The 27,395-nt window shown below is 33.5% G+C and overlaps 2 protein-coding genes and 1 pseudogene across 2 annotated transcripts; 2 read left to right on the plus strand and 1 right to left on the minus strand.

The window, feature by feature from the left end:
* Window positions 1-3,981: 3,981 nt before the first annotated feature.
* Window positions 3,982-4,665, minus strand: LOC141718514 (uncharacterized). The gene has a single exon (XM_074520895.1). It carries the CDS (start codon window positions 4,663-4,665, stop codon window positions 3,982-3,984), a length of 684 nt encoding a protein of 227 aa, XP_074376996.1.
* A 4,727-nt stretch (window positions 4,666-9,392) lies between these two features.
* Window positions 9,393-13,319, plus strand: LOC141716719 (uncharacterized). The gene is made up of 4 exons (XM_074518910.1): window positions 9,393-9,550; window positions 10,021-10,110; window positions 11,414-11,529; window positions 13,247-13,319. Exons 1-3 carry the CDS (start codon window positions 9,457-9,459, stop codon window positions 11,494-11,496), a joined length of 267 nt encoding a protein of 88 aa, XP_074375011.1. The 5' UTR covers window positions 9,393-9,456; the 3' UTR covers window positions 11,497-11,529; window positions 13,247-13,319.
* On the plus strand, window positions 12,848-22,518 carry LOC141718515 (uncharacterized; annotated as a pseudogene).
* The last annotated feature ends 4,877 nt before the right edge of the window (window positions 22,519-27,395 follow it).

The raw sequence follows: 27,395 nt of genomic DNA on the forward strand, positions 1-27,395 counted from the left end.
TGTCCCAAGTACAGAGATCACAAAGGTGATATTGTCGAAATGAAGCCTAACTCTGCTAAGATCATAACTAATTTTCTGGGTTATAAGGCTGTGGAATTCAATCTAGAGTCTGACAAGGCATATCTGATTAGACTAGATCAGGAGATAAGAAAAGCTAAGATAAATGATCTCAGAGCAGCTATTTTTCAAACTGGTGAAGATACAGCTGAATTGATAAATGCTAAAAGGAGGATGGTCAATGAACTTGAATATGCTGATAGATGTTTATTGAAGAACTATCTCAGAACAACTCCTGATATCAAATAGATCAGAAATTGAAGCCAAGTCAAAGATCTACAACTGCTTAAATTCTAAAGTGTATACAGACTGAAGCTGTTATCAAAAGTTAAAGATGGTAAAGCTGAAAGGACTGTAAGTTGTAGTTATCTAGTCAAATTCTCATGCATTTGTACTTAATGTTTTTGACATCATCAAATATCTGTTAAACTTGTATATTATGCTAATTTACAAGTTGGGGGAGATTGTTAGATATATTTGATAATATCACGTGTAATACTTAACCGTACTTAACCGTGACACTCCAACCAGTTAGTTCTTTTCTGACCTTGTCGGAGTTGTATGCCAAAACTTTCTTTCCTATGCACCACCTTTTCTCTTTCTAGTAAGTTATATAATTCTACTCTTAATAGTTTTCATTTCAGTTGGCTGTCAGCTATCGCTCTGAGATAAATTTTGTGTGATAGCACTAATAGGGTGACTCTATTTATATAATAAGCAGTTCTAACAAATTATGAAACCGTTGTCCATAATTTTCTCCACATTTTTCCACATCATCTCCCCATTAGCTGTTTAAAAATATCTTATCACGTACTTAGTAGTTTGACTTCAAATTTTAAACAACTAAAAGATAGCTTACAAATTCAAATTTTTAACAACCAATTATCTAAATAAAACATTCTCCATAATTTTGAATTCTAAAAATAATTAATAAAATATTTACTAATATTGCACCAATAATGTAACAAATAAAATATGGGGTATTATATTCTTCCCTCCTTAAAATAATTTCATCCTCGAAATTCTAGTAAAGTACCTGATTCGAAGAGGTACGGATATCTTGCGCGAACTAAATCCTCAGTTTCCCAAGTAGCTTCTCGAACATCATGATTTTTCCATAAAACTTTAACAAAAGGGATCGTGTTCTTGCGCAACACTCTCTCCTCCCTCGCCAATATAGCTTCAGCTTCTTCTTCACAAGATAAATCTTCACGAAATGCATCTAAGGGATACTGAACAACATGATTAGGATGATATACATACTTCCTCAAAACCGATGCATGAAACATATTGCGCACCCGTGACAATTATGGCGGTAAAGCGACTCTATATGCCACAACTCCAACCCTCTCAAGAATCTCAAAAGGTCCTATAGCTTATCCTTCTGACCAAATCGCTGAATGCCTCTCTGAGGAGATACCTTAAAGAAGACCTTGTCTCCTGCTTTAAATTCATATTCTCGCCTACCCTTATTAGCAAACTCTTCTGCCTAGATCGAGCTTGTTCAAGTCTTTCTCGAGCAACTGCTACCTTATCTGTAGTGACTTGTACTAGATCGGGACCTTCTAAAAGCTTCTCTCCTACTTCATTCCAATAAATAGGTGTTCTACACTTGCGCCCATATAGTGCCTCAAAAGGAGCCATACCAATGCTGTTCTGCCAACTGTTATTATAAGCAAATTCAACCAAAGGCAAATAGTCATCCCAATTTCCATACCACTCTAATGCACATGCTCGCAATATGTCCTCCAAGGTCTGAATTGTCCTCTCTGACTGCCCATCCGACTGTGGATGAAAAGCTGTGCTATAGTTCAACTTGGTGCCCCATGCCTTTTGAAATACTTTCCAAAATCTTGAAGTGAATCTGGGATCTCTGTCGGACACGATCGAAACTGGAATCCCGTGTAGTCTAACAATCTCATTCCTGTATAATAGCGCTAAGCTCTCCAAGTTCATGTTCTCACGGATTGCCAAAAAGTGAGCAGATTTAGTGAGTCTGTCTACAATCACCTATATCGCTTCATGTTTCTTAAAAGTCTTAGGCAGTCCTATGATAAAATCCATGCAAATATTCTCCTACTTCCAAGTAGGTAACTCCAATGGTTGTAATAAGCCACTTGGCCTCTGGTGCTCAATCTTCACCTGTTGACAAGTCAAACAATTCGAAACAAAATCGGCAATATCTCGTTTCATGCCACTCCACCAAAAGTGTTCCTTTAAATCTCGATAAATCTTTGTCTTACCTGGATGAATAGAAAACGGTGATCTGTGAGCCTCTTCCATCAATTCCTCCCCGAGTTTCTTGTTAGCAGGTACACATAGACGATTATACATCCATAGAATGCCATGATCATCAAAATGAAATCCTGGTTGCTTTTCAGGATCAATATTTTGGACAAAAGACCACAATTCTCCATCTCCATCTTGAGCTGCCTTAATCCTAGTGATAAGACTAGGCTCGACATGCAAACTTGCTACCATACCAACTGTATCCCGATGATAAAACTCCAAACCAAATTTCTCAATCTCACGTTGAAGAGGAGGTTGTTGTGTCACCAACGCGGCCAAATTCCCAAAATCCTTCCTGCTTAAAGCATATGCAACCTTATTAGCCTTTCCGGGATGATACTGAATGCTCACATCATAGTCTTTCAATAATTCAATCCATCGTCTTTGCCTCATATTAAGCTCTTTCTGCGTGAATATGTACTTCAAACTCTTGTGGTCAGTAAAGATCTTACACTTATCACCATACAAATAGTGTATCCATATCTTCAATGCAAAAATGACGGCTGCAAGCTCTAAGTCATGTGTCGGATAATTCACCTCGTGAGGCTTTAATTGTCTTGAAGCGTAGGCAATCACATTTCCATGTTGCATCAATACACAGCCAAGTCCCTTCTTCGAAGTATTGCTATAAATCACATAGCCTCCCAATCCTGATGGTAGTGTCAATACTGGTGATGTCACGAGTCTCTTCTTTAATTCTTGAAAACTAGTCTCACACTCATCGGTCCATATGAACTTGTTGCTTTTTCGAGTCAACTGTGTCAATGGCATCACAATTGTCGAAAAGCCTTCTACAAATCGACGATAGTAGCCCGCGAGTCCCAAGAAACTCCTCACTTCCGTCGCAATGCTAGGTCTTGGCCAATTGGTAATAGCCTCAACCTTGGCTGGATCCACCTTGATTCCATATGCTGATACAATATGTCCCAAAAATGCAACTTGATCAAGCCGAAATTCACACTTCCTGTATTTTGCATACAATTTCTTATTCCCTAGTGTTTCCAACACAACTCGAAGATGCTCCTCATGTTCCTCCATTGACTTTGAATACACTAATATATCATCAATAAACACAATCACAAACTTGTCCAGAAAATCCTTGAATACCCTGTTCATTAGGTCCATGAAAACTGCAGGTGCATTTGTCAATCCAAAAGACATAACAAGAAACTCGTAGTGTCCGTAACGAGTCATGAATGTTGTCTTCGGAATATCACTTGCCTTCACTCTTAGTTGATGGTAACCTAACCGTAGATCAATCTTCGAAAAGTATTTTGCTCCTTGAAGCTGATCAAATAAGTCATCGATCCTCGGTAATGGATATCTATTCTTCACCGTAATTTGGTTCAACTCTCGATAATCAATATAGAGTCTCATCGAACCATCCTTCTTCTTCACAAATAGAACTGGTGCTCCCCAAGGAGAAATACTGGGTCTAATAAAACCCTTATCAAGTAACTCCTCCAGCTGTTCTTTCAGCTCTTGTAGCTCTAACAGAGCCATTCTATAAGGTGCCTTATAAATGGGTTGTGCATCTGGTAACAAATCGATAGAAAATTCTCTCTCTCTTTCGGGCGGAAGACCTTCCAAATCTTCGGGAAATACATCTGAAAACTCACGAACAACAAGAACATCTTATAACGCTGGCTGCACCTTGGACGTGTCAATCATATGAGCCAAAAATCCTTCACATCCATGAGCAATCATCTTCTTAGCCTTGATGGGCGAAATGAATTTTCCACAACCACTAGGCTTAGAACCCTGAAACACGAACTCGGGTGAATTGGAGTCGCCAAAAATTATTCTTTTTCCTGGAAAATCAATTGTAGCTTTGTGTCGCTCCAACCAATCCATCCCCAGTATGATATCAAAGTCCCTCATCTGAATAGGTAAGAGATCTACAAGTAGTTCTCTATGGTCTACTCTAACTACACAATCAAGATACTGAGAATTCACAAGTATAGTTACACCCATAGGAGTGCCAACAGAAAAATCCGATATGAGTGCAGTGGATGCAATGTCTAAGTGTTTAGCATAAGATGTAGAGACAAATGAATGTGTAGCTCCAGTATCAAATAAGACTATAGCATTTCCATTACTGACAGAAAGTGATCCTGAAATGATATCTGGAGTACTTGCAGTATCTTTTGCAGTGATGGAAAACACACAACCGGAAGTCTTTTGCTTGCTTTTCTCTCCCTGATCCTTACGATCCCAAGGCTTCTTTGGTGGCATCTGACAGTCTCGAATAGTGTGACCCTTCTTTCCACAATTGAAGCATGCTCTAGTAGCCCAATAGCAAGTGCTTCCTCCATACATCTTTCAACAATGCTCACACTTAGATGCTTCCTTATTTCCAGTTTGGTTGAAAGACCTCTTTTGCTCATTTCCTTGATTTCCATTCTTCTGCTGAAAATTCCAAGTATTATACCTCTGAATATTTGGTTTGAATCCACCTGAAGACCCACCATCTTTCTGAAATCCATATCGACGATCGGAAAATTCCTCTTCCCTTTTTCTTTTCTGATTTTGCATGTCTCGTTTCTTGAGAAAGTCAGCCTGATGAAGCTCTTGATCTCTGGCACTATCAACCAAGGTGTCCATGGATGTGTAGAGATTAGAGATGATATGGTTGCGGATGGAATTCGTCAATGCCCACTTAAACTTCATGATTTTATCCGCTTCTGACCCAGCCACAGATTTTGCATAACCAGCTAACCTCTGAAATCTAACTTGAAAGTCTGCCACCGACTCATCATCTCTTTGAGTAATACTCTGATACTCCATTACATATTCCTCACGTATGCTGGCTGGAAAGTACCTCTGGTCAAACTGAGTTTTGAATATCTGCCAAGTAAGAGTATTTTCATAGCCAGGTGCATGCGAGCCTACCACAGACTTCCACCAAGTATTAACATCCCCCTCAAGACGATAAGTAGAAAATCGAGCCTTTTCCACCTCTGAACATTCCAAGACCCTGAAAATTTTCTCCATGTGATCTATCCAAGCTTCAGCATCCATGGGAGTCTTAGCCTCCTTAAAAAAATTGGGTCTTTGCTTCATAAAACGATCAAACATAGTTTGACCATCTCGATCTTGCCCGTTAGCAGTGGGATTATGTCCATGTTGAACTTCCTGCAACATCTCCATAAAAGTACTCCTATCCATAACAATCTGCTGATTATCATTCCCCCCAGTATTTCGACTACTGCTACCTCTTGCCATCCTGCACAAAATTTTATGAGTGCACAAACACATATATTACAAAATCATATCCAAAATCTTAAATCTACCCATATTAAGTCAACCCAAAACTCACAGGTCAAATCCTAAAGGACAGTCTACAGAAACTATAACCTAAGCTCTGAATACCAATATTGTAACACCCCACTTAAATAAGTAAAGGCTACACAAGCTAAGCCTTGTTTATTAATGCAAGTAAAAACAAGCTAAACATAATTTATTAAACTAACAAAAGTTCAAAAGATCCAAAATAAAGTTCTTTAACAAGATCCAAAATAATATGGAAATAAAACATGTCCTTGACTTTATTTTCAACTAGATAAACAAGCTAAAATCTGGGCAGCACTCATCACACCCCCGCTTTACCCCTGACTACCTGTGGAAAGAAATAAATACGAGTGAGTCAAATGCCCAGTACGAATATATCATTAAAAGGTAAAACAAAAGAATATATTTGATTTTAATAATTAGCCAAAAAGATGAGTAATATGACAGTAATTATTTAGAAGCAAGGAACAAATTAATCCAAACAAAATCAAAGAAATGGCTGAGAACAAGTAATGTGGGTACTAATAAGAGCATCTTATAAAACCTCTACTCGCTAGTAAACACCAAGCAAAGCACAGTGCAAACAGTTCCTTCTCCGGTTATCCACAAGAAGGATAAAATGAAATATATAAAACATTTCCCAAACAAACAAAATGATCATGATCTTAATCATGTCTTATACCCCAGAGACATGCTCGTATACTCACAACACTGATATGAGTTAGTGCCGAGAGCACCAAAGACTGCAAAAACTCCATGTGTCTCGTCTGTGATTTACCCACACAGATAAGTTTAAGAGCCCATAACAAATGATTACAAAGTGTTGCCAATAATATTGAAAATAAAAGTTGCATGTGACAAATCAAGTATACTGATAGACAACATACATCAAAAGTGGTTAAGCAACAACATGGATCAAAGATGGCTGAGCAAAAATTAACAAGTGTACATATACAAGATGTACAACTTAACAAAATAAAATATGATAGGACAATAAGTACAGAGAAAGAAAATATATTTTAAATGGAGAGAAATGGAGGATACTCGTACCTGGAATGAGTCTAAAATATTAAATCACTACCTAGCTCTAAATCAACCTCCAAACCAATCTATAATATCAACACAAATATAACTTATAAACGCTAAACTCTAAAACCCAAAAAGTAAGATAACAAAATTATAATATTTTATACAGTTACGACAACTAATACAGATGATCAATATCTCAAGCTATAGTATAAACATTTAACTAACAAATAATTTAAATAATATACAAGCTGGTTCATAAAATATAAAAGATATTTTATTAATTTATAAAAGTAATGTAGAATTCTTTAAGTATATAACTTTATAAAAGTAAACAAACTTAAATTATACATTCATTTAACATATTAAATTATAACAACAATTTAAGAAAATGATAAAAATAAATATAACATGCTCTCTGTTTATCATACTGACAGGATTATCAAATTCACTTCTGCACATTAATACTACAACATTACTTACAAATTTTATAAACAATTATTCAATTAAATCAATTAAACATGCATTAAATAATAACCTAACACAATATATAAACACATAAACAAATAATATGATAATTTGATAAAACTTACCTGAATTTAGAACCTGATATAAGTATGTAAAAAAATGTGTACAAGTAGTTATAAACCTAAAAATAAAAATGACTAATATTAGTATACAACATAAATAATAGTCATTAAATTATATGGTGATTTAATTTTTAACTAAACCTCCACAAGGTGTACACTTCTTTGAAACTTTTGGTAAAGCTTAACCTAGCTTCCTTGTGAATCTCTTTCTCCTCCTCTAAATCTTTGACAACCCAGTACTTAACGGTGACACTCCAACCAGTTAGTTCTTTTCTGACCTTGTCGAAGTTCTACGCCAAAATTTTCTCTCCTATGCACCACCTTTTCTCTTGCTAGTAAGTTATATAATTCTACTATTAATAGTTTTCATTTCAGTTAGCTTTCAGCTATGCTCTAAGATAAATTTTGTGTGATAGCACTAACAGGGTGACTCTGTTTATATAATAAGCAGCTCTAACAAATTATGAAACTGTTGTCCATAATTTTCTCCACATTTTTCCACATCATCTCCCCATTAGCTGTTTAAAAATATCTTATCACGTACTTAGTAGTTTGACTTCAAATTTTAAACAACTAAAAGATAACTTACAAATTCAAATTTTTAACAACCAATTATCTAAATAAAACATTCTCCATAATTTTGAATTCTAAAAATAATTAATCAAATATTTATCAAATTATTGCACCAACAATGTAACAAATAAAATATGGGGTATTTTATATTCTACATGCTATTAACCTGGTTTACGTGATTCAGCAGTAACCCAAATAAATAAAACATAATAAAAATATTATTAATTAAAAACATGTTTTAGATTAAATCCCCACAATCTCTCCCTTAGTCTAAAACTTATGAAACACTTCTCTTCATCCGTGATGCACTTCTCACCACCATCAATTTTGATGCACTTCTCATCAAAACCAATTTGTTGATGCACTTCTCATCAAAAACATTTTGGAGCACTTCTCTCCATGGTGCAATCACCCAAAATACTAAATTAAAAATTTCTTCCATGACCACTTATGTCATGATTTTTCTTCTCACGTACTTTTCCGGCATCGCCTCGTCTTTCTCGGGAGCCCCATGCTACACCTGCATCCCATAGTACAAGTGTAGCTTTTCCACCATCATGCTAACAAGTACCCGCTTTCATGCGCCCCACAATAAGCCTTTTTCCTTGATAATTTTAACAGCTTCTTCATGTCGGTAACCTTTCCATCACTTTCGGTGTCCATTGAAGCAAACATAGTTTTCTTCTCCACAAGTTTTACTCCGACACCGCACAACTGAACGCAGCACATCATCTTTCACATCTGTGACAACACTCTTCCTCTCTATCTGTAACAGTCCCTGCCACTTTCGTTTCCTTTACACCGTGACCCAGCACTCCCCAGTCGGGCATATCTCCGACCTGTAAGTTCGCAGCCCTTTTGTCGCCCCTGCAACCATTCACCATACTCCACATCCCCTTTGCTGTGCAATCGTCACAAATTCAAGCTCACCAAAGATCGGTAGCTCTGATACCATGTTGAAATTTAAATAAAAATAGTAATAAGAATATAATACCGAAAAACTAACACTTGTATTTACAAACCGGAATGCACTTAATGACTATATCGTGTTCTCTCTGTTGTGAATTAAAATTGAACGTACATGCAGGATATATACCCTGATGGAAACTGAATGCAAGAGAAACACTAGCTAATAACTACTTCCTACAAATACTCCAACATCCCCACTTATTCAAAACTCCTTATGATATTACTGAAACAAACAAATAACCTATTCTACCTGCTATTAACCTGTTTACGTGATTCTGCAGTAACTCAAATAAATAAAACATAATAAAAATATTATTATCTAAAAACATGTTTTAGATTAAATCCCAACAGGTTGCTACTCTCCAATTTACTTACTTGTTGAATTTTTTTCATAAACTTTGGTTTCATAAATTTGTGATATAAGTAAATTATTGATTATAAGTTAGTTATAATTGTAGTTGAACGCCATCAATTTACAATGAATGGACAACTTGTTGTTATAGTTTTCTTATAATGAATATACATCTGCTATGAATGTTAAATTCTAGTATCAATAATCTTGTTTAGATTCCCAATAATCTTATGATACAACACGACTAGAGGTGTAGATGCCTAATAATCCAGAATTATTATTATAAAGAATCGTAACGAGTATCAGGTGATGAATTCAAAAAAAAATTGCTTGGATTTTGATGTGAGTAATGAGGTGCAAGAGAACTTACAATTGCATGTGGAGCCAAGAAATTCTCTCGAAGGTTTGTTATTCACTTGTTTCTGATCTTTACCAATGTTTATTAATGTAAATCATTTTTGGGCCTTGGGATTATTATTGCATGGAAGGGATCTGTAGTTTTTATATATTATATATTTTTCGTTCTTTCACCTCTTGTATGCTGTTGTGTCCTGTGGCTGTCTTGCTAAAACATAACATTCTTTTAATAATGTCCACTTCTTTTATGGACTAGCTCTCTTTTTTGTTGGTGTAGGCTTGTGCTATTTTCTTGGGCCGAAAAATGGTTTTTCTTTTTCATCACTTGCAATCTAGGAACCCTAATTAGTTGCATATTGCTCTTGATTCTCGTATTAAAGAATTGTAATTTCTGGTGTGGTGCATGAGATATTTAGTTTTACAGACTTCTTTGGCTTCTCAAAAATTTTTAACCAGAGAATTTGTACTTCTGTATAATTTATTGTTCTTGTCTCTGCTCTTGCTCTCCAAAATTAGAACAAGAATTACATGGTCCTGAGGAAATCGAGAGTGAGACTGAAAATGCTAAGAAGAGACACTTCAACGTTGTATTTATTGGTCATGTTGGTAAGTAATCTCCTTCACCATCTCTGTTTTAACCCTTAAAATTGTTTCAATAGATTACAGATATGCGGACATCACTTTTCATCGTAAATTTTGTGTTATCTGGATCTCCAACGACATAACAATGCACAGTATAATGTTGTTTTCGTTATACTATTTCAAAAGTTTTTTTTATATAATTTTTAATTGGGTGTATGTTTTATCTAGAACTTTCGTTTTTTACGATTTTCCGAAAGATATTGTTTGGATGGTTAAAAATTTAAATAAAAAAGTTCACTTTTAATAAATGGGTTAAAATGTTTAATTTTTATAGTTTAAGGTCAGAATTGTCAAAAAAATTGTTCAGGAGTTTAAATGAAAAATGTGTAAAACTTTAATGATCAAAGTGCAGACATAATTAAATTACTTCTTTACCCCTGACATATTTACGGCAAAAATTAACGAAAGGGGTGTAAAGTACAACACCTAAACTTGTATGGGATGCAAAGTGCAATTGTTGAAATAAGTGGTACCAAATTGCCAATGACCCAAACCAAAGGGATGCAATATGCAATTTACTCTAAGTATTAATTAGGAGTATCATTTACCGTCTTTGCTTCTTTAGATCATAGCACCTCTAGCAACAGTTAATTTTTTGTGTATGAGTATTGTTAATGTACGTAGAAGTACTAATCTTTATGGTGCTCCAGTTGATGTCTCAGTTACCGTAAACAGTCGTAGATAAAAAAATGATTTGAATTGAAATGTAGTTTCTCAGTAAAATTGTCATGTCTTGCATGATAGTTATGGTATATAGAGGATCAAAAGTTGCAGAAGTATTTACATACAATCTTCAAATGATTTGAAATCGATTAGATTATTATTGGGTCTTGTGAAGTGTTGTAAATCTGTGGCACTCGCCTTAGTCGCATCCCTAAGGCAACTGGATGCCACAATCCCATGGCACGCTGCAACTCCAGCTGGCGGGTATGGTGTCGTCATAGAGGTACCTCGGCAACTATGATCTACCAGCCCTAAAAGATTCAGCTTTTAGCATAGCTATCTGCCTACCCATCAGTTGATTACATTAACGGTGCATATGAACCAAGTAGATAAGTATAGAATCTGTTGGCTTCTTTATATAAATCCCTCCCAGTTTTGTAATCTGAATTTTTCAATGCCTGGTCTTCTATCTATTTTTACCCTTTTCTAATTTATTTCAGTTTCCATTATTTCCCATTTACTTGTTTCCTTTTGTTCAAAAAGTTAGATCACCAAGTGGTTGATACTTAATCTTGAGTTCATGTATTACTTTCAATAATTCCAGATACTGGAAAGTCTACAATTGGCGGTCAAATACTATTCCTTAGTGGGCAGGTTGATGAGCGCACAATCCAGAGGTATGAATGAGAGGGAAGCCAGGGCTCAAAGCAGAGAGAGTTGGTGAGGCAATTTTTTATTCTAATTGTTTTAATAATTTAATAAATCATTGAAATACAGAAACTATGAAAGATTGTGATGCTTACTATCTCAATTTTGTATAGAAATCAAAAATTGTTTAGGCTAGTTTTTCCAAAATTTGATAATAAAGTTCAATTCTTTGCTACTTGGAGTTCCTTCAAATTTATATTATTATTAAAAGTAAACCAAACAACCCAGTGTATTCCGCTTGTAAAGCGGGGGATTATTATTAATATTGAATATGCTTATAGTGGCAAGTTTTGGCGGTTCATTGTAAGGAATAACATTTCGTACCTTATAATGGATTTATAAGAGAATAATCAGAATGAGCTCGTGCTAAATGGTTTCTTCATTTGAAATGTTTGGTTATTGAATTTTTTTGGCTCAATGAAAAGAATTAACTACCAAGTATATTTACAACTACAACTTCCCTGGCTGCTTTACCCTAAAATATTGGTATAATCTGATAGTTTAGAATTTTCTCATTTTATTTAATACCATTCAGATTTATCAAATGACCCTAAGTTGTCTTAAAATGTACATTTCTTCTGCTGTACCGATTTTACCCAGTTTTCAGCTTTAAAATCTAATATATATCCTACACAGCTTCTTTTTTATTGTTTAATATGCCTTGCTAACAATTCCAAAATATCAGTTCCTATCCAGCAGTCACATTATTAATTAAGTGCTGGTATTTTATGTAATCTACTTGCAAAGATATCCGTAACCTTTATGTCTACTTTCACTTGGCGAATCTACGAAGGATGATCATACCCGGGCATGAAGTTTCTAATAAAGAGTTGCTTTATTTAAACCCTTTCTTTTTAAAGATGCATTTGGAGATGATATACAATGCATAATTCTATTTCTTTGATACATGCCTCTAATTAATCTTTTTGTTAACTACATAGATCAGTATAATCCATTATCCATTATTGTTTGACTACTTGTGTGTAAAATTGATATATTAAATGTCAACAAGTTACTAATTTATTTGTCTATCCTGGCTCTTTTTGTTTAATTTGAATGTAGACTTTTGCTATATCACTAAGTTCTTTTTATGAGCACCTTTCTTTTTTTTTGCCAACAGAGAAAGACTTTGATTTATTTAAATCTGATTGAATTACATGGGATATTTCTGGAGAGATTTCATTAGTCTTCCAGATGCGGTCAGCTATAGAATAGCTACAGCACACTAGAGCATGAGCACCTTTCTTTTGTTTACTTGGGCCATAGTTATTCGACATAAGTTGCGTATTCCTAAATTCTTAATCTTGCCAGCTGATTATGTTCTAGGTATATGGCATACATTATGGACACTAATGAAGAAGAAAGAACTAGGGTAAGCATTTTGTGTTAACTTGGGTTCATTACCATTCTCCTAGAGTCCTAAAAGAAAAAGAATGTCACGTTAGAGGAGAGTAAAGATAACAGCTGAGTCATGAGGGTGAATGTTATTCAGTTTGCAATATCCTTTGCCTATCTTCCTTAATCCTTAGCCTCTCATGATAGGGCACATAGCATGAATACTTCATTATTTTTATTTTTGTTTCGAAGAATGTTTATGGAGGTGAATCAGGATTATATTTATTTGTGTTCACATTACGTTACTGTTTATGTGCCCATTTAATAAGCATGCCAGTAATTGCAGCTTTTGCTTCTTGGAACAATTTTATGTCATGCTTAATTTTTATTGCAGGGTATAACAGTTGAAGTTGGAAGAGCACACTTTGAAACACAAATAACCAGATTTACTATTCTTGATGCACCAGTAATTTTCTCTCCTGACACACTTACTAATCTCTATTAATAATGTAGATCTATTGTCATTTGAGTAACTGTAGGTACAGTTAAAAACAATTTTGTCTGTATGATTCATGTCTAGAGCTAAGTCAATTTTTTTGAGGGTTGTTCATTCTCTTCTCCTTGGTCTTTATACACACATATGAAGTAGTCCAAAGTCATTTAAAGCATAAGATTCACTAGCTTTTGGGAAGGAAGATTGGCGTTGCTTAAAAAGGGTACATGTCATGGATAGGAATTAAATTTGTAACTTTAGTTTCGGAGGGAATGTAATAAGGAACTTTAGTTGAAGGTTACTAGAAACAATTTAATAGTTGGAATCAGAATACTTTTAGGATCATGGTGAGTAGTGACTTTAGTGGAAATACCTTGGTGCGAGCTACCTAGAGGTTGTGAACCACTTAAATAGTGGAAGCATTTTTAGAAATTAAGATGCATCGAGGCTAGATATAATGTGTTAGTAGGTATATAGATGTTAGATGTTAGATGTTAGACTATCGCCACTGTGACTGCAGTGGAAAATCATTAGATCCCATGACAAGCTAATGTGGGTCAGTTCCACAGCTCAATGCTGTGTTTTCAGCCTTCTGTTGTCAATTAGAAAGGGTCTGAGAAGAACGGAATGTCTGTGACATTAGTATATATCTAAATTTTGACCTTGAAATTATCTGCTCAAAGTTAACTAATGAGCTTGTTCGTTCCTGAAAATTAAAAGAACGCAGTGCCTGTAATGAAGAATGAGAAACCTCAGATCTGGTCACTATCTCTGCAGACAAGGATATAAAAATATGTATATTGTAAAAGCATAATTATTTTCTTATCTTTTTAGTCTAGAAAAAGATTAAAAAATACATTTTATTACAGAAGGTAAATTTCTTAAAAACAGTATCTACTTCCCTAATTGGCAGGGATGGCTAGTAGAAAAGAAAAGTTTTCGAATCTTATAGACATATATTGTATCAAGCTTTTCAGTCTGTGGATATGGTTTGTTTCCTAACATATGCATTTACTGAGTTATCCTAATCACCATCCAATATAAATTACAGTTTTTTTAGTATTAGTAATGATGCCGTCTTGTGCAGGAATTTGTCATACTACCCCTTTATGGCTACTGGTGCTTTCCCTTTTAGGGACTATATAAAATTTTTCGTTAAGCACTATTTGTAATTGTATTGATTTACAGGGCCACAAAAGTTATGTACCAAATATGATTAGTGGCGCATATCAAGCTGATATAGGTGTACTGGTAGGTTACAGGTGCTTTAACTTTGTTGTAACATTACAATTGTGCAGCATAATATGTTTGTGGATAGAGAGTTATAGTTTATTGCATTATTCAGGTGATATCTGCTCGGAAAGGAGAATTTGAAACAGGATTTGAGAAAGGCGGGCAGACTCGTGAACATGTCCAGCTCGCAAAGACTCTGGGTGTCACTAAGCTCCTTGTTGTTGTGAACAAGATGGATGATCCTACAGTGAACTGGTCGATAGAGAGGTGCCTAATAAAAATCTAAACCGGCATGCAAATAATGTACCCTATTTTCTTACTCTTAATTTCTTTTCCAGGTATAACGAAATTGAGTCAAAAATGACACCATTCTTAAAGATTTCAGGTTACAATGTGAAGAAAGGTGACGTAATATAGATATCTTTCTCTATTTTCAACTCACCCTTTTGTTTGTTGCCAAGTCCTTAACCGAAACATCTACATATGATCTGTTTAATTCCTCTTACATTTTGCAACAGCATGTTTTTTTAGGTTGCATTTCGTCGGTTTAATGGAAGAATGTGAGATTGAGATGAGTTACTTTGTTATAGATACTGTTATAAACTAAAACCTAAAAAGAACAGCCCAAGGATTGAAAAAACAAGAGAAAGCAACCTAACATTTAAATTAGGTAGAAAATGAAAAACAGACAACCAAGGTGTGGAGGTCGATGAATTCAAATTCAGGTTGATAGATTGATTCAAAGCTGAATTTATGTATATATCTTGAATCCATATATCTTTTATAAGCTCGTTTCCGATGATATTCTGTGCTGTGCATACAAAATTTCTAATATTAAATTCATATTGTAATTGTAAAGTAAATTGGTAAAGTTAACCTCGTTAAATGGCCAGGCAATAAAAAGACTATACTGCCCTTAAATAAGCCAAAGGAGTTACACAGACTTAACGGAAACACACATAGTGTAAAAATTTTGGAGTCAGCAGTATTTCAAGTGCTAGTTTTGAATGTTGATATCCCAAGTGGTCTGACAGCCTAAATGCAAGTACACGAAGTGCAGTTTACTCTTTAATTTATATATTTGCAATCAATAATATATAGTTCACCTCTCTCTCTCTCTCTCTCTCTAATTCTCTCTCCCCCTCCCTCTCTCTCTCACACACACACACTATCCATTCCATTCTCACTGCTTACCTTTTTCTGGAAATTTATAGAAGCTTTTTTAAGAGCCCGTAGGATTTTAGATTGGATAGATATATGGAATAAAGAACAGGTAAAACGTTTTGATTTAGGCTTTAGGCTTTTCTGTTTAGTCTTATAATTATTGTGTTGTGTTATTTAGAAACTTGTTATACTATGATTCTTTTTAGGCTTGCAGATGTTGTGGATATAGTCTAAGATTTAAAAATGAAAGAAAAAAGAGTTCTACTTTCAGACACTATTCAAAATTCCCTGTGTATTGCATTACATTTAGTTTGCCTCTCAGCATATGATTACTTACATAGGATTTTTTCTGTTTGAGTTGCAGATGTCCAATTTCTACCAATATCTGGGCTCCAAGGTTCAAATTTGCAAACCAGAGTGAACAAAGATGTTTGTTCATGGTGGAATGGTGCATGCCTCTTTGAAGCCCTTGATGCCATTAATATTCCGCCTTGCGACCCAAATACCCCATTTAGGTATGCAAGAACCTATATGCTCTTAACTCAAGGTGATCATGGTCTTCATCATGTTGTGGATCGGGTTCAAATTTCAGGGCTATGTTATACGTATTTCCGTTAATTGAATTGTTGATGATTTAGCTGTATGAAGTGTTTGAAATATTTCACATTTACCTCCTTATTGATGTGTTGATTTTCTATTGGATCTCATTTCAATTTCTTTTTAGGTTGCCTATAATGGACAGATTTAAAGAAATGGGTACTGTTGTTATGGGTAAATCAGAATCTGGTAGTGTGAGCTAGGGTGATGGCTTAATAGTTATGCCAAACAAGGTGCACCTTTACCCCCTTGTGTAAAGTGTAAACTGAGTGACAGTTATTCTGCTCTCAGGATTGAATTTTGGTTATATATCTACAGGCTCATGTGAAAGTCCTTGCAATATATTGTGACGAGGATAAAGTTAGGCGAGCTGGACCTGGGGAGAATTTACGGGTCAGATTATCTGGAATGGAGGAAGAGGATACATTATCTGGTTTTGTCCTTTGCAGCGTTGGTGCGTTTATATCTTCTGTACACTGAATTTGTATGTTTGTACTGTTTTGCTGAAGGCTAGTATTCTAGATCAGTTGCTCATGAGAAATCATGCATTATCATCTAAAATACAACTTTGACAGGCTTCTACCAACAATTATATCTTTTATTAATTACACAACATAATTTTAAGGCTACACAAGTGTTCTAGATAAGTTGCAATGTTGAGACATGAAAAATCATGTATTATCATCTAAAGGTACAACTTTTCATTTAGCAAAAAAAAAAGGTACAACTTTTCTACTAAGACTTATATCTTCCATTAAGTACACAACATAATATTAATTCTTTTTTGTTTTTTTTGTTAAATAATTCTTTTTTGTTATGTGTTAAAGTTTACTTTGGACCTCTTCGTGTTACCTATGATCATACTGATGCAATTAGTTTTTTTTCCTTTCTCTTCGTGAGTACTCCAAAATATAATAGATACTTCTAAACATTTACATTATTATATCGGAGATTCATTGTGTGGTTAATTTCCTCGAAGGCTAGTATCTTGACTTTTATATGTTGAAGTATGTGTCTGTTTGATCATTTATTTTTTTAACTTAATCTACATTCTTGTAGGCCTTTTGCCAATCTTATGTGTTTTGTAAATCGATTGAAGCAGACCTGTTCTTTGTTAGTTGTTTCTTAGTTTTACCTTGTATATCTATTATTATGCTGTTTGTTGGTACCTACTTGTTTATTTTTGACTTCTGTTTATAACATTATCTGTAATAAGATTTGTATTTTTTCTTGTGCAGCTAGGCCAATTCCTGCTGTTACTTCCTTTGTTGCCCCGTTGCAATTTCTAGAGGTTCTGGACAATGTAAGGCAGAGTTCTGATCTTCGATTTATTAATTGATTCCCTTTTGAATTATCTTCTTGGTACATGCAAGTAATCTAATTTGTACATTGTTATGGCTGCCTCATGTAACTAATTCCAGTGACATTATTATTTCAGGCAATTTATACTGCTGGATACAAGGCAGTATTGCATATTCATTCTGTTGTAGAAGAATGTGAAATTGTTGAGCTGATGAAAAAGATTGACATGAAGACAGGGAAACCCTTAAAAAAGAAAGTACATTTTGTGAAGAATGGTGCTGTTGTTTTGTGCCGCATCCAGGTTACTAAATTAATATTAATTTGATATAGAATTTTCAAGCATTCTGAATAATCTTTCTGAGCACATCTGTGATTAAATGTATGCTGTTATTGTTTTTTGTTTATCTCAATTTTTTTAAGTCATGTACCTGAGAGTTATTTCTTTACTTTCCTACCAGCTGTCCAGAAACTATCCTGCTTTTAAGTGGACTCTTAAGTAAATTCAAATATTTTGAACATTATGCATACTATTTCACTTCTTTAGCAATTCTAATATTCAGTTCAAGAACCTAATAAAGATTTAATTTTAAATTTTATATATAATGTAATTAATAAGTAGCCCCTCTTTCTGCACCTGTGGGGAATCTTACATTGAAGGAGAAGTTGCTAGATTATCAAATATTTTTACTGATAATATTTCACTTTTGGTGGCTTTTACTCAATAAATTTGTTTAATAGGTAAACCATTTGATATGTATCGAGAAATACACTGATTTTCCGCAGCTAGGACGTTTCACTCTCCGTACTGAAGGTGACATTTTTATCCGCTATATTTACTGATTTAAGTAATTTGCAGCCTCATTCCATGAACACCTTATGCTCAATAAAAATAGTAACAACGCAACAAATGGAAGTAAATTTTTATAACCATGATTACCAAACTTTACGGGAAAAACAGTTGCAGCCGGTAAAGTACACCAGATCTTTTTTTTTTTTTGACAAATATGACTTATAATCTCATAAATTCTCGAGTCTCATGATCTGGGATAACAAAGAATAAACACTTAACCACGTAAGCTATCCAACATTGCTTAGTACACTGAGATCTCTTCTTTTTTGAGTGGTAGCGCATAAGTAATTTTGGCAAATGAGGTAAAATGGACAAGTTTTTCTGTTTGTCTATCTCTCTACTCTATTGATTTTCTTTTCATCAATTATTATTCTATTAATTGGATTGGTATCTGGGGTATAATGGTATTCCCTTTTCAAAGGAGGGGGTTAGCTATTTATGATTCTCAATATCTATATTGACAAAAAACATTGATCAAATGATGTTTCCATTTTTCTCTGTATTGAGTTCTATTTTTACCACTTAAATGATTATTCCCGTTAATAATCTATTCAAGTCCCTTGGAGTAAAATCATATAATATATATTGCATAAGAGCATCTTCAACCATAATAGCTAAAATGGTTAGCTAAATCACCATCATCTAAAATTTTATTGAATCTGTAAGGTTATTTGCTCCAAGTATTAGCTATAATGATTAGCTAAATTCAACAATAATATGTTATATGTATTTTCAAATTATTTTATATATAAGTAAAAATTTCACATGTTAAAATAAATAATATTTAATTAAATACAAGTAAAAATAAAAAGTTTATTTAATGAAAAAATATTGAATATATATTTATATAATTATAAAAGACACTTATATGTGTTAAAAATATATACTTATATGTATAATAAAATTTATATTTAAATTTATATTACATTTTATTATATTAGATTAGATTAGATTTATTAATATTTTTATAAATATATAATGTTTATTAAAATAATTAATAAAATTGGTCAATAAAAAAAATCATATTTTAACACTTAATATAATATAAAGTTAAAATATTAAATATGAAATAAAAATTTCAACATATATATATATAATATAAATATAATATGAATATATGTGTATATTGATGTGCAAAATTAGGTTAAAATAAGGTAAAAAGTTACAGAAAACTGACTTGGATGTGAAGTGGATGTTTTAGCTAATGGCTACTTGATCAATAGATATAGAAGATGAGATACAGGATATCTAAATTTTTTGTTAATAGGTAACATGGTGTAGTATATTTTTTAGCTAAATCCTGTATATGCAAACTTACTACTGCAATTATTATTTATTTATTTTGCTAATGTTAGCGTGGGGCCGTGGGCAGCCATGTAAGTTGCCTTGAAATGGTAATTTAACTTCGTAGTAGATAACCCAAATCTAATCTAATATATATATAAGACAACAATAGCAATTTAATTAATATGACAATTATAACTCTATATTAATATCTATATAATATTAATTTCATCTCATAATTTATTTATTAAAAATTATTAATTATTGTATAATTAATATGTGCATACATTAATATATACATATACACATACATATAATAAATATATGCATATATATAAATTAATGCATACATACATACACACACATACATACACATATATATATACATAGATACATACTCATATATTTTTATTTATTAATAATTTAGCATCGTCCTCCAACACAATGAAATGACCAAATCTTATATTAAATTATATGAAATAAAATATAATTTAAACTATTTATTTACCTATGTACGATTTATACTTCATTATTAATAATTATGTGACATATTTCATATACTCACGCCGTCCCATAGCTTTGTTTACATTGTTAGGGAGATTTGTTGAGCAAATTAATTCATATGACAATTATACTCCCACATTAATATCTATATAATATTTAATTCACCTCGTCATTAATTTATTAAAAAATATCAGTTATTTTATAATTAATATGTGTGTGCGTGCATGCATGCATACGTATGTACGTACATACATGCATATATACAAACATACATACATACAATAAATATATTAATATATATAAATTAATACTGGGACGTACATGCACACATACTCGTCTATTCTTATTTGTCATCAATCTGATCTCGTCCTCCAACGTAATGAAATGACGAAGTATTATATTAAATTCAATGAAATAAAAAATAAAATAAGCTATTTATACAAATATGTACGATTTATACTTCAGTATTAATCATTCTATGACATATATTCCACCGTTCCATAGGTTGTTAACATCGTTGTTAGACACAAAAATTAAAAAAATGAATTATGTTGAAAAAAACTAAGAAATGAGGGGTAAATTTTGGAGCAATTATAAGGATAATATGTTATTTTAGGAAATGTTAGTAATCTGTTGGAACATCCTAAAATAGAAAGTAATTGGGAAGGAGAGTATCATATGTCATTCAAAGAGTAAACTTACAATATTGACGTCAATTGCCTATATAGTTTTGATAACTCCAATCTATCCTAAACCATATCTCATTCTCACGCCAACGGTGTCGCGGGGACACCATCCCCCGGTTTTGTTTTGTAGGAACCCCACTCACAGCCAAACCACACATAGTCAAGTTTTTGCACAAATGAAGTAGGAATCTGGGAGGACCCCGGGGACAGATTGGAGTTATTAATTATGACTCATTAATCACATTTCTAACATATAAACACATTAAATAATAAAAAAAATAAATTAATAATTATTTTATATTCAGAGTGATCGATATACAGCGAATACACAAAATCACCTGTATTTATTTTACTTTCTAAAAATTAACATATTACAAATATAATTTAATTATGAAGTGGCAAAAAATGTGTATTAACATAATTTATTACTTCCTGCGAATGCACAATGAAAACATACCTCAATCACTCGTGCTCATTTGCATAAATAAACAAATTATTCATTATTAAGTAACAACATAAATATATCGTCAAAAAATACTGCGAAAAAAGTTTTAATTAGCACAATGTAGAATATGCCCGTGCATTGCACGAGTTATAGAGTTAGTTATTTACTAAGTGGGCATTCTTTTGCAGTTGTATTTATCAGGGGAAATAATTTTTGAAATTAGTAGTATCCTTTCATTTCCATTATATTTGTATATATGATGTAGTTGCTGGATTATTTCCCGGTTGTGCATCATCAAACATGGGTCATCTCTTACGGATGATGTACTACAACGACATACAGGGCTATTAACATCACTAATGTAATCATATTATATAGTCATCTTATCGATAACTTGCCTTCTTTTTTAACTATCCTGGTTTTTTATCTTTTGACATACAGCTGGAAATAAACAGTATTTTGGGAAATTATGAGTCTATTATTTAAGATTTGATTGCATGGAAACGTTTTCCTCCTGATTTTGCATTACAATTTGTTTTTTGCAAAATTATATATATAATCTTGCGAGGATCATGATCATGGGCGGATCCAGGAGTTATATTCCAAGGGGGCACCGACCATATTTTGTGAATACACCTTTATATTTTTAAATTTTCGGTGGTGGGCATTTTCATATATTTTCAAACATTTTAGTAGTAAAAAGTGATAAAAATTTATTTTAAGGGGGACACATGTATCCCGGTGCCCCTTACTAGATCCTCCCCCGATATGATGAATCGTTGTGTTAGTTTTGACTTTTGAGATAGTTTTATTTAGTTTGAGTGCAAGAAAGTTTTATTTAGTTTGAATGTAATTAATTATTAGTTCTCTCATTATCTGTCTCATCATGCACTCGCTCACCCTGGTTCTGTTTGTTTCAGGAAAACTGGTTGAAATACAATTTTCACGCATCACTTGAAATTGAGTGCATTGCTTCGGTCACAATATGTATAAATGTCACACCATGCTGTTGTGTTCTGCGTAGGTTAGTTAAATATTTGCGGCGACTGCCTGTATTGACACCACCGCCAAAAGATGTGATATTGGTGTTTTTCTTATTGGGAATGGTTTTTGTGTCTATTTTATTTTGATAAACAAGTGAAAGATATATTATAATATTATAACATAGTCTGAACAAATGTTCGAAATGTCAATTATAGATTGTGAAACACAACTAAACAAATAGTCATTTTGTTTTCACATCACTTAATACATAGAATATTCAAATTCTTCGATTTAAAAAGTTTTACAATGATATCTCGAGTAACCTAATCTACAACCATTGTAAAACTAATAGCATCACAATTGAACTTCACGTAAGTATCATCGTATCATCTGTAGCCTAATGTTCAGAATTATCAGTTCAATATTGGACTAAACAGATATCCCAAAATATGCATAATTTTTTATTTTAAAATATGAGTTTTTACGATATTCATCACCGTCTCATATCCGATTTGAGTCTAATAGATCTCCCAAAATATCATGTAAATCCTTCTAAATAGAGTTACTAAAATCCGTAACAGAACACACAAAAATATCAAGAGAGAACACACTAACATCCCAAAAATATGGGCACAAATAATAAGTTTGATAATAAGATACTCAACAAGATTTAATCCACAAAAGATTAGATCTCGATTTTATTAAAAAATTGATAAATAAAAGAGAGAATGAGAAAATGAAGGGGGATCGAAAAGTGGAGGTGGGACAGTTAGAATCATATATACGGGAGTCTATTCCCAAAACCCCGAACGCTGTATATTTTAATTTTTTTTGACAATATATATTTTAAAATGTTATAAATTGAGATTTTCGGATCTCTTTCAGAAATTTACTTTAGTTACTTATGTTATGTACAAATATTTTCTCCATGGAATCTGTGTTGCTAAAGCAAAACACACTTTATGCCGTTTCCCTTTGTTTTGGTGGGTAAGAAATTTTACCAAATCAAAACTTACTTGGGTATTCTTACATTAGTTCCAGAACTCTGATGCATCCAGTTAGGAATATGAGTAGTAATAGGCAATGTTCCATGAAAAGCTTTCAACTGAGACACATGAAATGCATCATGGATTAGAGTAGTATGTGGCAATTTCAGTTTATAAGTCACTTTACCAATCTGAGCTATAATGTGACAGGGTCCATAATATTTTGAATCTAATTTCTGATTCTGTCTAAGAACCACAGAAGACTGCTTGTAGGGTTGTAGTTTCAGCCAAACCTTACAGGATACTAGTATATTCCTGTAAATTGATAGTTATTAATCATAGAGAGATATGTAGTTGAGAATTTAAGAGAGGGAGATGAGAGAGATAAGAGATAGAAGGAGATGAGAGAATCAGTTCTTTTCCAAAATATGACATTACAAGATGAATTGATCAAAGTTATACTAATGGCATCTTGCTAGCCGTCTAATCCTAACAACATTTGCCGCCAAAATAAAATATTTGACTCTATTTGATATTTCAATACATTTTATTTATTTATCTATATTCTCCCCTAACATTCCTTCCTCCACAAAAGAAATTTGTCTCAAGTTTATCCAAATTTTCAGACTGTAATATCAAATTGAGGGAATTGCTTTTCAAAATCCTCAACTATCTCCCAAGTAGAATCATGATCAGGCATATCATTCCATTTGACCAAAAAATGAACCTGAACTTTATTCTGAAACTTCACTGCCCTTCTTTCCAAGTTAGACTCGGGAATTCTGACATTAGTTCCAGAACTCTGATGCATCTAGTTAGGAATATGAGTAGCAATAGGCAATATTTCATGAAAAGCTTTCAACTGAGACACATGAAACACATCATGGATTAGAGCAGTAGGTGGCAATTTCAGTTTATAATCCACTTTACCAATCTGAGCTATAATCTGATAGGGTACACAATATTTTGAACTTATTCTCTGATTCTGTCTAAGAATCACAAAAGACTGCTTGTAGGGGTGCAGTTTCAACCACACCCATTCACCCACAGCAAATGATCTATCTGATCTTTGTTGATCACTGATATGCTTCATCCTATTCAGTTTCTTTGATAACTGAAATTTCAATTCAGTTATCATTTCTTCCCTCCTCTACAAACTCCTATCAAACTCATGATTAACAGATCCACCAGCTAAATAAGGTAGGTGGAGAGGGGGTGCTTGACCATAAACTACCTCATAAGGAGTTGTCTTAGTAGCAGTGTGGAAGTGTGTATTGTGTTAGGGGGAATACACACAAATATACAAGCAAACAAACAATGCAAAATACACACACAATATATGACGCGGAAAAATCCACGTCCCAACTTGTATTATTAATCCAAACACTTATCAATAATACAATCAATCTCTCCAAACGGTATTCACTCAAGCGATACTTAAGTGAAACAATACTTAAGCATACATCAAAACTATAACATGACTATGTATATATAGCCATCAGAAACTTAGCCAACAGGACATACCTAATCTAATTACAATAATAATTATCTACCCATACAATTATTACTCATTCCCATAATAATAATAATTATCAACACATACAATTATTACCCAACTCAATTATGATAATAATTGTCTACCCATATAATTATTACCCAATCCAGTTATGTTTTCTATCACCAAACCCATACTACCTATTGGGGACCCAACAATCCTCCCCTCCAACCCAATATGGTTTCATGCACAACCGAATGAACGGTCACCATCAAGCCATCAACGTCGATCCGCCAATACCTCCCCTCGAACAATAAACCCTCCTTCTAGTACAAAAAGATTTCTCTTATCTTTTCGACCTTTGAGTATCTCCAAATATCCTTTAGTGACTTTCAACACACTGTTCTTCATCATAACAGTATATCCCAAATCAACTAATTTACCCAAAGAAATTAGATTTCAATTTAATTCCGGTATGTATCTTACGTGAGTTAACTTCTGAACACGACCATTGTGACGTTTCATTATTAACTCACCAATGCCATCAACCTTTACCGTTCTGTAAAGTTACCATCTTTCCCTCCACTTTTTGTAGGACGAGAACCACTCCGTCCTACCACATATGTGATGAGAACATCCCGAGTCAAGCACCCATTCTTCTTTTGATCCCTTCCCTTCTTGAATTAAAGAACATCTTCATCAGCTCCTACAAGTGAAACACTACTTTCTCCTCGATTTTTTTTCAACTCTCTCAAGTCTTCTCTTGCCTTTGGACACATAAATTGTATATGACCCAATTTCTCATAATAAAAATACATGATATTAGGGTTATGTTTCTTAACATACTTCTTTTCCGTGTCACGCGCATGTACCACGAATGCACTTCCATCAGATGTGTCACTTAATTCTTGTTTCATCAATCTTTCGGCCTCCAAAAGAACAACAATAGTCTCATCCAAATCTAATTTCATTTTCCCAACCAATAAAGAAGTCATCATAGTATTATACTTCTTCTGTAGAGACACTAGTAGTAGAACAGCTTTGTCCTCATCCTTCACATTTTCATCCAAATTATTCAGCTGGTTGATTAAGCCATTAAAACGATTCAGTTGATCTCTTAAATCTCCGTCTTCTTCCATCTTGAGCCCGAACAAATCTTTCTTGAGAAACAACTTGTTGGCCAAAGACTTTGAGTGATAAGTCTACGTTAACTTCTCCCATAAATTTTTGGAATTGTCCTCTTCAAGAACAACATACTTGATTTCCGGTCCAAGGGCCAACCGGATTGTTGATGTTGTAACTTCATGTCTCCCCACTTTGTATCATCAACTTCAGTATACTTCTTCACTCCGAGAGTCGCATATAACCCTCGTTGAATTAACAGATCTTTCACCGTGTGATGCCACAAAGTAACATTATTTCTTTCATTAAACAATTTAATCTCAAATCCCCAAACCTTCTCCATCATGAACCTTGGCTCTTGATACCACTTGTTAGGGGGAATACACACAAATATACAAGCAAACAAATAATACAAAATACACACACAATATATGACGCGAAAAAATCCACGTCTCAACTTGTATTATTAATCCAAACAATTATCAATAATATAATCAATCTCTCCAAACGGTATTCATTCAAGTGATACTTTAGTCAAAAAAATACTCAAACATACATCAAAATAATAACATGACTATGTATATATAGCCATCAAAAACTTAGCCAATAAGGCATACCTAATCTGATTACAATAATAATTGTCTACCCATACAATTATTACTCATTTCCATTATAATAATAATTATCAACACATACAATTATTACCCAACTCAATTATGATAATAATTGTCTACCCATACAATTCTTACCCAATTCAATTATGTTTTCTATCATCCAGCCCATACTACCTATTGGGTTTAACCCCAACATATTGTACCACCACTCTGCTAGAGGTAACCAAGAACTCCACTCTTTCTCTTGACCAACACACATACACCGAAGATAGGTTTCCAAACACTTATTAACTACCTCAGTTTGCCCATTAGTAGCGGGATGATAAGAATGACAGTAAGAAATCAATTCCATGCAAAGAAAATAGGCCTGCCAAAAATTACTAAGGAACACAACATCCCTATCACTTACTATACTCCTTGGCCAACCATGAAATTTAAACACATTATCCAGGTAATCGTGTGCTACTTGTATAGCAGAAAAAGGGTGTGACAGAGGCACAAAGTGAGCATACTTGCTCAACCTATCTACCACTACTAAAATAACATCTTTTCCTTGTAATTTTGGCAACCCGGTAATAAAATCCTTGGACACATGTACCCAAACTTCTGAGGGAATAAGGAGTGGTTGGAGAAGGTCAGGATATGCTGCCATATCATATTTGGCAGCTTGATAGACTTGACAATTCCTCACATATTGCCTTACTTGGGTAGTCATACCCTTCCAATTGAACAGTTGTTTAATTCTCTTGAGTGTATTATCTCTACTTGCATGACCACTTTCAGG

This window comes from Apium graveolens, chromosome 4, assembly GCF_009905375.1.
Source record: "Apium graveolens cultivar Ventura chromosome 4, ASM990537v1, whole genome shotgun sequence".
Taxonomy (NCBI): Eukaryota; Viridiplantae; Streptophyta; class Magnoliopsida; order Apiales; family Apiaceae; genus Apium; species Apium graveolens.

Coding starts and splice junctions, on each gene's coding strand:
- LOC141716719 (XM_074518910.1), top strand. CDS start 9,457: ATGAATTCAAAAAAAAATTGCTTGGATTTTGATGTGAGTAATGAGGTG. Junction 9,551..10,020: donor GCCAAGAAATTCTCTCGAAG/GTTTGTTATTCA, acceptor CTCCAAAATTAG/AACAAGAATTACATGGTCCT. Junction 10,111..11,413: donor TGTATTTATTGGTCATGTTG/GTAAGTAATCTC, acceptor CAATAATTCCAG/ATACTGGAAAGTCTACAATT.
- LOC141718514 (XM_074520895.1), bottom strand. CDS start 4,665: ATGTATGGAGGAAGCACTTGCTATTGGGCTACTAGAGCATGCTTCAAT.